Here is a 16,925-nt window from a genome sequence, read left to right on the forward strand (position 1 = left end):
AGTATTACAAGATAAAGATCTTGTTTGGGTCAATTTTTTAAGAAAATATTTTTATTGAGCTATTTTTTAAAATATTTTATAAAAAAATAAAAGTAATTTTATGTTTGGATATTTCATATAAAAAAATTTTATTTATTAATTATATTTGTACATAATAATATAAAAGTATTTTTTGTTTATTTATTATGTAAAAAATATTTTTAAAAAAAATAAAAAAATATAAATTATAACTTTTCAAAAAAATATGTTTATTTTATTTTTCTAGTGCTTTTATATTTACTATTAGAAATTTATTAAATATGTTAAAATACTAAAATATTAATTTATAATTCTATTTTTTAGGTTTCATATTTTTAAAAAGTGAGTAATCTTTTTTAACAATACAATCGAAATATTTCTTATATATATATATTTATAAATTCACTCTTCATACAATCAAAAGCCAACTCTCATTAATATTCATAGTTGAAAAAAGATAAATAATATCCTTTGAATTTATTTTTAAGAAAGAACACTAATCTTATTTAAATTGAGAGTTGATAATTCTAATAAGCATTTGATATGAAATTCTTAAACGACTATTAAGTACCAAAAGTTGAGTGAAAATTACTGTGGGATCAAATTCAATAATTTAATAGGGGCAAATAAATATTATTATCATATACTACTCAAAAAAATTTCAAATTGTTGCCCTCCCTGCAATGTATATAAGTCCGTCCCCAGATGTCACCATTCCTACCACTATGAGTCATAGAGATCATACTTCAAAAATGCTAGGAGTTGCACTATGCATGATTATAATTTTGGTGGATATAGAAGGAGTTGCACTTTTTTTTTAAATAGTGATAGGCAGTTAAGGGGAAAAAAATTCATCTCTCTAAAATATCAGTGTGGTACCTATGCAATTCTCTATTAATCTTGCACAAAACTTAATTTAGATAGGTTCTTCCTAAGATGCTCTATTTTTTTTTTTTTTTGACAAAAAGAGAGACTTTCATTTCACATGGGCTATAATGTCCAGCCAAGCCAAGTTTTAAACATGATTAAGAGCCTCTTTCATCCACACAATATTAGGATTGATAAGGACTATTTTTGCTAATTCATGAGCTACTTTGTTTTCACTTTTTTTTAACACGAGTGAAAGCCACAAATCTAAAGTTACACATCAAAGATAAAGCATCTATTACAAAAAGTTCTGAAGCAGGTTAGATTTAGTCTACCGTATTTAAGTGCATTTACCACTTCCATGTAATCACTCTCTACAACAATCTTCATAAAGCAACATTTTTTGGCTAGCTTCATCCCCAAATATACTGCAAGAGCCTCCACTTCATGGGCCTCAAGTGGTTGTGTTACGGGCCAAATTGCTGCAATAAGAATGTGGCTCATACTATTCCTAACTACCGCCCCCACTCCTCTATTATTACTATTGGATATGGCTACACATTAAGTTTAACGAGAGTGGTAGTTGGTGGTTCCCAATTATGCTTCATTTGGGTGGTGGTTATTACAAAGCCTCTCTCCTTTTTCGGTTCTTGAACTTTTCAAATTTTGTCCGCTGCTCGCTTTTAGGGCTGTCAAACGGGCTAGCCCGTGGGTTAAAGGAGCTGGCCAATTTAAACCCGCTTTATGCGCGGGCCAGAATTTTCTAGCGCGAACCTTTTAGGGTCAGCCCAATGAGTTAAACGAGTCAATCCGTTTATCATTTAATTTAATTTTTTAAACAATATTTTCACAAAAAAATATCACTTTTAGGTCAAAAACCTTTAAAAATAATTTTTTTTTTTAGTTGGCGGGTCGAATTTTCAGGTCGGGTTAGGAGAAATATCGGCTTAAATTTTGCTTTTTTTGAAAAAAATGTTTAAAAAATTAAATGGGCTCCTCGTTTAGCCCGTTTAAACCATCATTTGTTTCGGGTTGATCGGGCTCAGTCCGTTTAGTCCAAAATTTAAACGGGCTTAATTTTATAGGTAAAGCCCACCCATTTAAATGGGTAAACAGGCTGTCCCGATGGGTTTAGCCCATTTTGACGGCCCTACTCGCTTTGCATGTTCCACTTCTGCTTCAATTATGCCTTCTCTACCTTCGAAGGTTCTTCTATTTCTCGCAATCCACAGCTGGTACATCAAGGGTACAGAGTAGCGTTTTTTCTTTCTCTTCTAAATTCCCCAACAACATAGCAACCCATTCCTTCAAAGTAGTTTCAGCCTCATCTTCCGTTCTCCGCAGCAATGGAGTTGCAAACCAGAACTTCTTTGCGAATCAACATCCCCGAATTATGTTGCTTTCTGTCTCTTCCTCGTTCCAGCATATAGTACATAACAGAGCTCTCATCATTCTTCTTCTACGGAGATTTTTGTCTATAGGAAGGGATCCATGTATCAAAGGTCAAAGAAAGTTCTTTGATCTTGGGGTGCTTTAATTTGCCAGACTTCTTTCCAGGTAACCTCCTTCCTTTCTTTACTCTCTGTGTTTGTGGGCTGGTTCTAATTTATGACTTTAATTTCATGGTATGCTAATTTTATTTTGAAAATGCCATCTTTAGCTGTTTTTCATCTGGTTAGTATGTTCTTGGGATTGGAATATTTAGGATTTGTTGGCTCTCGAATGGTAGAAATATTTGTTCTATTAAATATTTATTCCAACTCCTATCTCCTGTTTGAATGAGTTATGCTACTTGTGCTATTAATTCCAGAGTATTTGGTGGAGTCTTTGGCTTGAAATCGTTTTGTTTCTGAAGCCATGGATCCTTCCAGATACTGATATTTCTTTCATCTCCTATTTTTTAATATCCACCTTTCTCAATAGTGCCCTTAGCTTACCATATGCTTCTCCAAGTGTAGTTTGGTATCCAGTCCAGATCCGAGTTCAAGAAGGAATTTCTGTTAAAGTATTTACCTTTTAGAATTGTTGTTACCAATGAGTCTAGGTTGTTGATCATTCTCCATCCATGTTTCGCCAACAGCGCCAAATTGAAAGCCTTCACTTCTCTTAACCCCAAACCTTCTATATCTTTAGGTAAACACAATTTCTCCCATCTGACCCAATGTATCTTTCTCTCACCCTCCCTCGGACCCCAATAGAATCTGTTAATTATTGTCTCTATAAGGCTACAGAGGTTATTCGCCAACTTGAAACAACCCATTATGTAGTCGGGATAGCCTGAACAACTGACTTTATAAGAATCTCCTTTTCCACTCTTGATAATGTAGTCTCCTTCTAACCTCTGAGTTTCTTCCAAACTCTCTCTTGAACAAACTCAAAAATCATCTTCTTAGATTTTCCCACAAAATTTGGTAGGTCTAAGTACTTCGAGTGTCTTTCCACTGTCTTAAATCCCATCCGATCTTGGATGATCATCTGTTTGTTAGTAGAAATGTTTTGGACAAAAGACATCTCCGACTTCTCTAGGTTGATGTGTTGTCTTGACGCATTTTGGTAAAAAATCAGTACTTCCATCACAGCTTGAATTGGTTGATCAGAGGCCCTAGTGAATAAAATACCATCGTCTAGGAAGAATAGATGTTTTTTTCTGGGTTGTTTGGCTATCTTGATTCCCTGAATCTGTCCGTTATCTTGTGTAAAACCCGCAAAAATTAATAAATAATTAGTCAATAAGTTAATAATTAATTATAGAAACTAGAAATATGAATTTTATAGTTTAATGAGATAGGGCTTATTAAAATAAGAATTTTGATACTAATTTTAAAGAATTTGGCCCAAAATTGGGCAAAACGGACCGAATTGGGTGAATCGGACCCGTATTGGACAAAAGGCCCAACCCAATTCAATACAACACAAAAAAGCTCAGCCCTTCTTCTCTTCCTCAAATGAGAAACACGCTGAAGCATGTCCAAGGAGAGGAGAGCTTCCAAAAGACACAAATCATCACTTAATAATTCAACCTCACATAACTTTTGATCCGGAGCTCCGATCGCCGCAATCTTTGCTGCCATGCGTTCATTGCGACGAGCTCTACAAAACCCATGGAATAATTTGGTAAATAACTCACTATTCTCTTCTCATCCACTCTCCTTTAATTTCAAAAATAAATTAGTGTATGTGTTGAGATTTGGTTAAATTGTGATGTTTAGACTCAAGCTAGCTTGGGAAAATGCTTAATCTTGTCTCTTTGGTGCTTGGGTAAGGTGAGAATCCTTGAACTCTAGTGAAATTATTGATTTATTATGTTTGGGTATTAAGTTTTTATATTTGAATGTGGTAATGTGGTTTACGTAGTGTATATATGTAATTGAGAATGTTGATGGTGGATATGTTAAGGTTAATGATTTTGATGTTATTATTGGAAATGTTTGAAGAATTTGTATGCAAGATTGAGGTATGATTGATTTTGGTAGAATGTGGGGTTATGATGCTGAATTGGTATGTTGTGGTGTTGTTTATGTGTGTAGAAAGTTGATATTGAGTTTGATTTTTGGTGAAAATAGAGGTTTATGACCTTTTGTGAAAATTTGATTTTTGACCAAACTTCGACGAGGCATAATTTGGCTTCTGGACTCCCAAATTATTTCAAACTTATTTCATATAAAAAATTGGATTCGTGAAGTTTATAGTGTTTGAAGAATAGATGAAAAATGTTTTAAAATGCGAAAGTTATGCGCGTCAAAAGTTCGATATATAAAATTGAAATCCTGCAGACTTAACCATTTTTGACTAATCTGCAATGCATGCGTACGCAAACTCCTCCATACGCGGATGGGTATTTCTTTTTGGCATGCATGCGTACGCGAACATGTGCTGCGCACACATCATGGGCTAAAAGAGACCCTTGCATACGCGAGCATGGGACTTCATACGTGAACATTTGATTCTGTTCAGTGTACCTGCATACGCTAACGAGGTAATGCGTACACGAGAAGGACAAAATGTACTCCCACGTGTACGCGTGGCCCACGCATATGCATGACCCCTGCTCCAACAAACATGAATTTAGTGTTTTGAAGCTTAATTTCGAACATCTAGTCCTCTACTTTTACTCTTTTAGCCCCTAGATCTTAGTGATATATCTAGTAATAAGATGAAGCTAGGAAAAGGTAGTAGTTTAGGGGTGAAGTAAGATTTGAAATGATGAATTATGTATGAAAATACAACAATTATGAATAAATGTAAAGAGGTAATAATGACGAAATTGAGAATGAATGAACATGATGATGGTATGGATGTGTTGGATGTGGGGAAGGCGGTAGAGCGCTAATCCCTCGATTCATTTTCCGTGCATTCCTTGTGATTGTGTTTGTGGGATATGAGGAATGTGGTAGGACACTAATCCCTCGACGTATTCCCTCACATTCTTTCTCTCTCTGTCTGCAAGGTGGTAGTGCACTAATCCCCTGAATGGTATGACACGACCTCACTAGGGGAAGGTGGTAGGCACTAATTTTCCGATTTATTTTTCCTAGTATATGCCTCCAGGAAAAGGTAGTAGGGCAATAATCCCCTGATTTTATGCCTCTTGGAGATGCATAGTCGAGAGATGGTATCCAGGTTAGCTACTGGATGTGTCGGGTTCTGGAAGTTAACCGACACGTTAGCTCATGGCCAGTAGGATAGACATTCATCATATGCATTTGTATGATTTTGTTTGATTGTGCATTAACTGGGTTTGCCTAAGTGATTATTATGCGTACTTGCTAAATTGCTACCTGCTGTATTTGTATTCTATGCGTGCTTCCTTTGCCTGTTTGTTTGTCTCTATGGTTCTACCGGAGTTTGGAGGATTGGAGGAAGGCGGAGACTTTAGGGTTTTGATTAGAGTTTTGGTTAAGTTTAGGAAACCTTAGAGAATCACTCTATTTATGGTTTCAGTTTTAAATCTTTAAGTTTTATAATCTAAGCGTCGGAGTTCTAGAATTTCATCTGACTTTTCCAGGATCTTATATCTTATGTATGGGGCACCATTACCATGTTGAGAACCCCTTGTTCTCATCCTATACAATATTTGTGATTTTCAGATGCAGGTCAGGCAGCACCTCGCTGAAGCATTATGGGAGCTTTTGAAAGCAAAGATTCTTTGGTCTTTTGGGATTCTAATGTGTATATATATGTATATATGCTCTGTTCGGTTTTAACTTCGCGAACCGGATTAAAATTTTTGCTATCTGTATCTTGAAACCTTTTTGTATATATATACTTTCATGCTTATTTTACTCTTATCTAGCTTTATTACGTTTATCGCTTACATGAGTGATGCGCTTTTCTGTTTAACACTTTGCTTAAAACATTCTTTCAAAGGCTCCTAGATAAACCTTCTTTTCAACTATATTATGTATATTTATATTCTATTTTTTAGAGGTCGTAGTGCCTCGCCACTTCTGTTTTACATCTTATGTGTAAAGCTCTGTGTGGTAGGGTGTTACATCTTGTGCTCTGTTTAGACTACCGGAGAGTATCTCTGCACAAAGAATGAACAGGTATGGGAAATCTGGTCCCCCTGCCTTACTCCTCTCCCTGGTTGAAAGACTTTTCCTAGCACCCCATTCAGTAATATAGAGAAGGGTTGTACTCACACATCTCCAAATTAGTTTGAACTCACCTGTCCAGAATCCCATAGAGATTAAGACTTCTCTTAAGAAATTTCATTCGACTCTATCATAAAATTTTTCCATGTCTATTTTCATCCCCACATACCCTTGATTTTCCCTATCTTCTTCATGTAATGGAAGATATCAAATGCAACCAAACTATTATCTGTAATAAGCTTTTCGGGAACAAATGTGCTATGATTTTTACCTACAATCTGAAGTAGGATTCTCTTTAGTCTATTCGCCATTGTCTTGGTAGTTATCTTCATGATCACGTTACATAATGAGATAGGCCTGAACTCCTTTGTATGCTTTGGTTTAGCTACCTTGGGTATCATATAGATGTAGGTGTGGTTAATCGGTTTTAGATCAACACCTTCATTAATAATCTTGAGCACTATTCTAGTTACTTCTTCCCTACTACAGGCCACATATTTTGGTAAAACAGGGCTGGCATACCATATGGCCTTTGTCGGATGCATTTGTTGGAGATCTTGCACCACTTCCTCTCTAGAGAAATCCTTATTTAGAAATTGGAACTTCTCTTCATGTATTCAGCTTCCGACAACTTCACATATTTCTGTTTCTCTCACTGTCTCCTTCGATGAAAAAAGTAATTCAAAAAAAATTCCTCATCAAACGTTCAATTTTTTCCTCATCTTCAAACTTTCTTCTCGCATCATCTATTATCGCTTCGATCTTATTTCTTCTTTTTCTTTGAGATGCTTTCTGGTGAAAATACTTCGTGTTTCTATTACCATGTATTAGCCAATTGTCTCTAGATCTTTGTGACCATCAACTTTTCTTCAGTTTTAATAATTCATCCAGTTTAGCTTCTAATTTTTTGGTATTTCTCAAAACCTCTTCGATTTGCGGGATTGAGTGTAAATGAGCTACTTCCTTTTGTTCTTCTCTAATCTTCTTTGGAATATTTCAGAAATTTTCTTCTCACATCTGTCCAGCCTTTTTCTGCATTGTCCTAACTTTTTTTTAAACGTTCCTATGTTATTTCTCCAAGATTCTTCAACAACCTTGTAACACTCTTCATTCGATAACCAAATCTCCTCAAACTTGAAACGGTGCTCGCTTCTCCTTCTTCTCCCCTTTTTGCCTTGTGAGTCTATTAGAATTGGACTGTGGTCTGATTTGAACTTTCCCAAGTGTTGGACTGTTGTCATTGGAAAGAGTTCTTTCCATTTTACATTCGTTAGGGCCCTATCCAAACGTTCGGGCCCTATCCAAATGTTCTTGGATGTTCCTATCACCCGATTGCCCATTTGACCACATAAATGGATGACCATCAAAATCTGGGTCAGTAAGCTATTTGATTGTATGGCCTCTACGAAGCTCTCTACTTGAGATAGCACAACTAGGTTTCTTCCTCTCTTCTCATTTTGATTTAACATCTGATTAAAATCTCCGAAAATAATTTAAGATAGTCTAGAATTACATCCAAACGCATTTAAAATATTTCAACTAACCTTTTTGTTTTGGCTTTCCGGAGATCCATAGAAGTCAATGAGTTTCCACTTTAGATCGCTATCCTTCTCAGTTACCTCTGTATCTATGTTATGTCCCTTTTTTTTCTAGGTATACGACCTTGCCAAATTTTGCACCCAAATACACCATATTAAAAAACTCCATAATTGTTGCTTGAACTAAGCACGAATGTAACTATATTTCTAAGTTGTAACACTACAAATGCTGATGTCGCCCCAAGTGGATCTGCTGGTGAGACTTGCCAAATTAGAATGGGTATGACCTGTTAGGACTTGAAAATTGAAGTTACAAACTTCAGTCTACGGGTGAATGTGGATCGGATATAGCTAAAATCTCAATCTGATCTGCTCTAAAATAATTGGATCGAATCAGATCTAATATCCGCATTTTTTTTTATCTTGGATCCGATTCGATCGGCACATTTACAGATCGGATAAGATATCGAAAATATCCACAAAATATAAAAGTACTTTTTAAAAGCTTATTTTTATTTAAAAAATGAATAAAATCTGTTTTTCTATTCTTTTAAACATGTTTACTTTTAAAATAATATTAAATATATTTTTTAAATAATAAAAATAAAATAATACAACATATATAATAATTATTAGTTGAAATAAAACATAAAATAATATTTATTTATTTATTTTTATTGATACGTAAATATACAGATATTTCCATAAAATTTACAATTTAATTCTCCATCTAATAATTTTGTAGATCAGATTTATATCCATATTCATTTTCAAATCAATTTTAGATAAAGTGAAAAATCAGATTTATTAAATAATTTGACTAATTTAACTAAATTTTCATATAATAACGGTTAACTTCACATCGTTTTCACTTTTCACCCGTAACGTGAAAACGGCGAATATGCAAATCCCATCCATGAACACCCATCACACCAGAAAAGAAAAGAAAAAAATTTTGCAGACTTCCACTCCCTACTATATCGTAGCTCAGCCTCCATTTTCTTATCTTTCCTCACCCCTCCGCTCAACACACACCGCCAGTCTCCGCAACTCCACCGTCGGCGGTCGCTCCACCTTCACTTGTTTTTTTTTTTCTATTGATGCTTCTGAGTTGGTAAAATATCTTTCGCCATGAGGCTGATCAAAAGGGTTTTCCCTTCAAACCCTCTCTTCTTCAGATTACTCTCATCTTATTCCCATTATTCTACTTATTCCTCCTCTTTCTCCATTTTCAACCCTAATTCACTGCCACTGTCTTCTTCTTCTTCTTTTGCTTCCTCCTCCAACTTCGACTTGTTCAGTGCTCCATGGTCCACACTTCAATCCCGCGGAATCAAAGTCTCAGCTTCTGATGTAAGCCATTTTCTCCACTTCATTGATCATTCATATAAGTTAATAAATAACAATTTGTGTGTGTGTGTGTGTTTTTCTGTCCAGGTTAGAGTCGGGAACATCATTGAAAAGCAAGGTTAGGTTTTTCCTTTTGAATTCATTCATTAATTAGTTGGTTAGCTAGTTAGTTCCTTACTTACAAGTTCGATTGGTTTGCTTTGCTTTGATTCCAGGGCGCTTTTTTGAGGTACCTATGAATTGCTCGAATAGCTTAAACTCGTTGTCAATTAGTTTGTATTCCTTCATTTGAATCTGAATATTGTTTATCCAAAAGTCACTCACCTCTTTTGACTTATTTGTTGTTAACATCATCAGGTTCTTAAAGCTGATCATGCTCATGAAGGAAGAGGAAAAGCTACAATAAAGGTTTATTTATTTATTCTTAAATTTCTTCTTTCTTTGCTCTTTGACTCGACGATGCAAAATCATTTTCCCCTCACCCAGGAGTTGAGTTGGATTTCAATTCCTTTTATTTGAATTCTTTAGTTTGAGATAAACTAGTAATTTACAAAATCAAATTCAATTCTTCGGTTGTACATAATGAATTTAATTTCTTGTCATGATATATTTATGCCAATTTTTATTAGTCAAGGGTACATGGTTAAAGAAAATCTTATTTTTGTTTGGTTTGCCATTGGCAGATGCCTTACTTATTCATGCTGTTGTTATTGGATATAGTTTCTAATTCCATGCCTAACCGAAAATTTTGTACTGTTTCTTATAATAGGTGGAGCTTCGTGACATTGCCCAGGGGAACAAGGTAACACATCGAATGAATACAGATGATAATATTGAAAGTATGTCCTCATTATATGGAATATTTCAAATTTGAATTTCTAATGTAGCTGTCATATATTTAGTAATGTAGTCATTAATCCACATATCACTCTTGGTTTTTGTTTGTGTTATGGCTAGGACAGTTTATGCCTGATGTATTTGACTCAATTCTTTTTTGTGGTTGCAAATCATATATTGTTGCAGGAGCTTTTGTTAATGAAAAGACCTTCATGTATATGTGCATGGATCATGATGGAACTGTAGTTCTAATGGAGTGAGTTCTTATCCGATTCATCCTTGTGTGCTGTCATGGTGTCATGATATGATGTTAGGTTCAACCTTCAGGATGAGAAAAGTTGATTAATATGGTTTCTCTTTCTAATTGTGGTCAGCCCTAATACCTTTGATCAGATAGAAGTTTCCAGAGACTTATTCGGCAAAAATGCTTCGTATCTACAAGGTGGATAAAAGCTACTACTGATCCATCACTTATTACTGCTCTTTCTCTATCAATTTATATGGAAAACGCCAAAATTTCAACTTCTTAGTGCCTTTACAATTATACTATGGTGGAAGTGTTTTCTGCAATTTTTGGTATTAATCCTCTATTACTTTCTTTCTCTGTAGATTTCTTGTCAATGTAGTTTACTATCTCCTGAATCTTGATTGATCATCATTGGTTTCATTCTATTCCACCTTTTGATGTTTTCTGTTATATTTAATTGGATTTATCGGGTGTTCACGGGACTGGTTTAATTTGACATTCTGAGCTGACCTGCCCGTGTCCTCATTTTCCATCTTATCTTTGTCTACACAGTCATGATATATGCTCTTGTTATTCTCTTTTTGTGGGTTAATGTTGCTTTATAACATTTTAAGACTTCTACTTTGAGGCTCTTCCAGCTACCTGTACTTTCTTGAAGATTTTTTCAATGGGTTTTATTGTTTTCCCTATTTGTATTTCTCTCCTATGGTCTCTAATTAAATTTCTTTTATCCAAAAAGTTATTGTAGTCTTTGGGGCAGTCATCAGGTAGCAATGGTACTTCTTTATTTCATGGTTGTAACTACTACATAGTTTCATGTTCCCATCTATTACGAGTTGATTTTGTTCTTTCTTTCCTTCTATTACTAATTAAGTGTGGTTTCTTGCCTGGTTTACAGGTGAAATGAAAGTTAAGGTGCAATTTTTTGATGAGAAACCTTTATCTGCATCAGTTCCTAAACGGGTAACATGTACTGTGAAAGAAGGTATTGCAGCCACTCCAAGGTATATGACATTATCTATTGTCAAAGTTAGATATATACTAGATCTGTTTGTTAACATAAACTTTTATTGCTTTTTCCCCTTTACGTTTTGTATACCTTGGAACATTTACTGATGAAAAGTATGCTTTTATAGTTAGATTCGAACGTTTTTCCTATTTCTGATACCATTTACAGGTTGCCCAAATATCTATCAAGGCTATTATTATGGTATAGTCATATCCTCAAGCAATGTAGGAGTCTCAAGACTTTCATGTCTTGATTGGTTTCTCGAATTCGGATTAGGATTCTAGTATTATTATTTTTCTCATAAAGGAAGAATATAACTTAAGGCAAGGATAAGAATAATACAACCAGATGAGAGGACATAAATAAAGTTTAGTGCCTTGTATTTCACATAACACCACGGGGCACACATCAAAATTTCTCATATCAATATCCAATGGTTTTATTCTCTCCTTTCAGTTTCTACCTAAAACCCATAATGTCAACCATTTCCTTTGCCAATCTTGACCTTTGTAACCAATGAAAATCTATAAATCAAGAAAATTGTCGTTGTATAATCCTATCCTTATTCAAATTTAGGTTATAGAAGTGCCTTAGGCTTATTGGAAATGAAGAAAAACAAAATGCTTCTTTTCAGTTGAAGAATAAGTGTCACTGTTGTAGAGCTTGAGTTGTAATTAAGATGCATGTCAAGGGAGAGAACTGTATGTGTCTACAAATATGGTTTAAGTAATTTGTTTTCAAGTTTTTAACCTATTATGTGTATTTAGTAATTAATAGGAGCTCTAGACTTCCAAAAAATTTGGTCAGAAGGTAGTCCCTAAATTTTGTACTGTGTGTCATGCATAACAAACAGCTAGTTATAAGTTTCATGGAAGTAGTATATGATATTTCTTTGTGGGAAGATGTTGATCGTTTTTTATAGTATATTACTTACTAATTTTACTTGGACCTTGAATCTGGCACATTGCAAGATGACATCATCATACATCATACATATTTACAATGGAATTGACTTCAAAGATGGAGCATTAAAATTCTCTGCAATCCACACCCTTTGGCTGGCAAAATGTTGATTTCTTGTACTAATGTTTTCTCTATGGTTTTTTAAGGAACAAAAAGGTGGTACTGGAGAATGGCATTATAGTTGAAGTAAGTCAAATTGTTCTTTCATTTAACTTCTATTCCTTAATAGTATAAACAATTGGTAATATTTTATTTGTGACTGCTGTTTAGCACTTTCTTTTCCCTTTTATATGTAAGTACTATAATTCTGCAAGAATTTCTTTTGGACTTATTTTACTTGGGGTCTGTATGATATTCCCTTTAAAATGAAGGTAAAGATTTGGAGGCATGACTTTTATATTAAAAATTCTACAAATTACGAAATACCAATCCTGGACATTTCATCCCCTTATTTTAGGGGGATTTCAGAATGGTTCTTTGTGTAAAAATGATAGGTATTATTATAAAAGTTATTATTTTATTGTTAATAGGAATATATGCCAGAGTGACAGGGTCTTTTAAAATTTTGACTGCTCAAATTCAGTCTGATATAATATAAAGATAAGGATCAAATGCTTTCCATGTAAATCAAATGGATACAACTAGTAAATAAGATATTTACATGCTTTTATGATTACTTGTCTGAGGTTCTTTTTCATTTGAATAACCCACCATGAGTTTTGGAAGTTCAATTGTTTTGATCTAACATTTAATGCTGGTAACACAAATTGCTTATTGTATGAACAAAATTGTCAGGTTCCACCACACATTGTTGCTGGTGATGCTATAGTTATTAATACAGAGGATGACTCTTACATGGAAAGGTTAGTTGGTAACTAATTCAAAGCATTTGGAAATAAAATGATTATTACTTTCTATTTGGTAAGCTTTATCCACTGTTGTGTTTATGAACTGGATTATTGGTTACTTTTTGAACCCGCCCTATATGGAGAATTTTGACTGGAACTTTAGGTGCTGTATATATCTAGAGTTTTCAGATTTTGATTTTACATGGAATTATTAATTTGAATTTTACGTCACCTTGGCTGAATCAGAATCCCAGAGTATCAGACACAACATTTTGTAGTACAGGATATTCAAGAGTCTTGTTCTAACTACTCCATCCGTTTCATCCTAAATTAAAACTTGCATTAAGTTATTACAAACATTTTTCTGTTAATTGTATACAAGGCAATTATTGCCAGTTTTATTCTTTTCCTCCTAATGTAACTTTAATAATTGCTGACCTGCTAAAATGTTGAAGCAAAATTATTACATCATCCTTGCATGTTGTTTCTCATTGTTGTTCTTCACTGGATTGTGTTCTGGATCATCTGAACACCTAAGGGTTACTTTCTTTGTTTTCTTTATTTCGAATTGGTATGCTTTTACTAGTAAGTGCAAAATGCTACTTTGGTTTTATATTGTTTTCCTTTTTCAAGTTTTTATGGAAATGTATAAGACTAACCACTAGCCAGTAGAGACAGGTGCAATTTAGAATATGAAGAATAGAATTAAGGAAGGGAAGACGGAGATGAGAAACAGAAGGTGTTTCTCTCTTGGTCTCTTGATGAATTCATTGAAGAACCAATTATGGAAAATAGAGAACATGGTAGCATTTGAAAAGCTACCACTCTCCTAAGGTCTTGCCCAGTCCAAGATCCCCCCTCCAATCTCTTCATTCCTCCTATTTATACTCTTGACCCTCCTGTAACAGAATTCATTCCTCTCTCACATCCTCTCCATTAACCCTGTCAGCTGTCCTATTTGTTACATTCGTTGGTCTCACACTACATTTTTACCTCTCTTTTCTTTCACTCTTCTATTGTAAATAAAAGGTAAAGCAGCTGTTTTGCTAATCTCTTTTCTAACTGATTTAACTGCTTTCAATCTCTCCGTGTAATCTTCACTTGGGTACACTTAAAAAAATGATGTATTTGTCTCCTGTTTCTATCTCCACCCTCACATTTGCTCTTTTTGCTATGGAGATTGAGAAAGAACAAAAAACTTTATTGTGGGAAATATAGTATTTGATATGGTTACTGAAAAATATTGTTGCCATCTAGTCAACCAGAATATGAATTAGTTAAGGATCATATGACACTAGTGTAACTTTAAGTAAATGTTACATCATTGAATAATTTCGTGTTTGTGTAATTTTTTTTTTAAAAATCTAACAGTTGGATTAGAAGATATTAACATAGATTTTATAGAGAAAAAAAATCTTGTAAATAATCTTTAAAAGATTTTATGTCAATCCAAAATCATTTGTTATAACCTTTATATATTTGAAAATCAATGTAATATATTAAAAGTATACGTAAACAAGAGCTCTTCAATTGCACTCTTATGAAAGTTTGATGATCTTCCCTATATGTTATTTTAACTGAATGGTTGAAATCGATATATCCTATAAAGGGTCATAAGCGGTAGGGGTGGCAGCATGCAACCTACCTGCGGGTATCCAACCCGGTTGGGTAGGGTTTTCAACCCGATCCGCTGCGGGTAGGGTTGAGTGTGAAGTGGGTTTGAACACGGGTTGGGTAGCGGGTTGAGTCTCCCGACCAACCCGCACCCTATATATGTTATAAAAATATGTTATAGGTGGGTGTAAAAGATCTTTACCATTGAGCCAAGACCATCAATTGATAATTTAACATTTTTGTTTTTATATAAATCATTTTTATTTTTAGTGATATATAAATACCACATTATATCACAACATTTTATTTGTGTTTGGGTTATTAATTTAAGCAAAGACTTTTATGTGGAATTGAACATTTGATGGTTATGTTGTTTATGGAACGATTATGTTGTTTGTGGGATAATTGTGTTGTTTGTATTGAATTTTTAATTTGCGTGTTCATTAAGTTATATAATAATATTACATATTTGTGAAAACTCGCGGGTCAGGTTGGATACCTGCGGGTTGCCACGGGTGGAGTTAGGGTTGGGTTAAACCCTACCCTACCCTACCCTACCCATTGCTACCCCTAATAAGCGGTGAAAGTTGCACTTGTATCATTTGATATATAATGTTAATTTTTATGCTAGGAAATAGGAATTGCTTTGCGTTGGTTTTTCTTGATGTGCAATCACCATCACTTGAGGAGGTTCTTATGAAATGTTGACTAATTTAGTTTGATATGGTAAATATAAGTTGTATTATCTTCTCATTTTCAGGGCCAAAGCATAGCAACTCCAATGACGATTTGAGAAGAGACCTGCATAATACAAACATCTATCATACAGTGCTGGTGTCCGAGTTTTGAATTGGATAATGTGACTTACAGGAAGAGTATTCTATTCATTTTTCTCATTTAACCCCCGTTGATAATAAGCTGGTCTCGATTTAGTAGCTGGTATTTTAAACTGGTTTTCATGCTTATTCCGATTGTTGGTTCAGTTATTGAGGAAGGAAGCTCTGGAAAACTTGGATTACAGTAAACCACTTGAGAAAGTTGTAAGTTTAATTTTCTTTGTGCCTATGAGGTTAGGCTAGCAATGAAATAACGGATTTTGTAAAAGATCTGAACCAGAGATGGCATGATTTTTATTTTTATTTTATTTTTTATTTCTTTTTTGGCAATACTGCTATATATGCACTAAAGTTTGACACTCAAATCTAACATAAGACCAGCTTAAAAAAGTATATTTTATTTTTTTGAAGTTTTCGAAAAGTTTTAAAATATATGTTGGTTTAAATGGATTTAGTTATCTCTTAATTTCAAAATAAATTTTACTTATACTCATAATGTTAATTTTTAAATAGTTAACCGGTGGTCAAATATAATTTTTTTCCGCCTTTTGGTATATTATATCATCACCATGGTCTATTGGTCTGGGCTGCAAGTGAGTTGGGCTGCAAGTGAGTTGAGTTGAGTCGAGTTATGTCAAACTCAAGCTCAAGTTCGGCTCATGACTCGGGGCAATGGGGTGCGAAGGTGGCAGGTGAGAGAAGAGGGTGATGGTGGTGATAACAGTAAGGGTAGTTTATGTTTGAGTAGTTAACTGTCAATCACTCAATCCTCACTAGACCTCGTTTGGTCCAGCCACGCCTATATTCTTCTGGACAACACTTCTACAGTAAATTCTTTTGGAAATCCTCCGTTGCATATCTTCTTGTGGTCATTCATTTGTCCACGTTCCTTTTTTTTTTATTCATATTTGTCATTCAACGGTCCACGATCTGATTTATTGGGTATTTGTCTTGACTAGTTGAGTCTGAAATGTTCGGCGCCAGCATCCCTCTGTGACTCTACTCATTTCATTCATGTTCTTATTTATTAATTGTTGGAGGAATTAATTAAAATTTATTGTTTTAGGTTATTAGTTAATTATTAATATTTAAAAGTATAGGTTAAAATATATTTTTTATTTTAATAAATTGAATAAATATTTTATTTAATGAAATAAATTATTTTAAATTTTATTATGAAAATACGTTATCTATTCTGTAATAT

At 34.1% G+C, this 16,925-nt stretch overlaps 1 protein-coding gene across 1 annotated transcript; it reads left to right on the forward strand.

Annotated features, from left to right (window-relative positions):
• The first annotated feature begins 8,926 nt into the window (after positions 1 to 8,926).
• On the forward strand, positions 8,927 to 16,051 carry LOC107479625 (uncharacterized). Its single transcript, XM_016099767.2, has 11 exons — positions 8,927 to 9,370; positions 9,455 to 9,485; positions 9,583 to 9,596; positions 9,725 to 9,775; positions 10,137 to 10,206; positions 10,391 to 10,460; positions 10,579 to 10,646; positions 11,350 to 11,455; positions 12,570 to 12,609; positions 13,219 to 13,286; positions 15,646 to 16,051. The coding sequence occupies exons 1-11, from the start codon at positions 9,149 to 9,151 to the stop codon at positions 15,656 to 15,658; spliced, it is 753 nt and encodes a 250-aa protein (XP_015955253.1). The 5' UTR covers positions 8,927 to 9,148; the 3' UTR covers positions 15,659 to 16,051.
• The last annotated feature ends 874 nt before the right edge of the window (positions 16,052 to 16,925 follow it).

The sequence above is a fragment of the Arachis duranensis genome, chromosome 1 (genome assembly GCF_000817695.3).
Source record: "Arachis duranensis cultivar V14167 chromosome 1, aradu.V14167.gnm2.J7QH, whole genome shotgun sequence".
Classification (NCBI taxonomy): domain Eukaryota; kingdom Viridiplantae; phylum Streptophyta; class Magnoliopsida; order Fabales; family Fabaceae; genus Arachis; species Arachis duranensis.

Bases quoted from the DNA above. Each gene is read 5' to 3' on its own strand.
- LOC107479625 (XM_016099767.2), top strand. From the start codon at position 9,149: ATGAGGCTGATCAAAAGGGTTTTCCCTTCAAACCCTCTCTTCTTCAGA. The intron at 9,776-10,136 runs GTTTATTTATTT...TTCTTATAATAG, and splicing joins GAGGAAAAGCTACAATAAAG to GTGGAGCTTCGTGACATTGC. The intron at 10,207-10,390 runs GTATGTCCTCAT...ATATTGTTGCAG, and splicing joins TACAGATGATAATATTGAAA to GAGCTTTTGTTAATGAAAAG.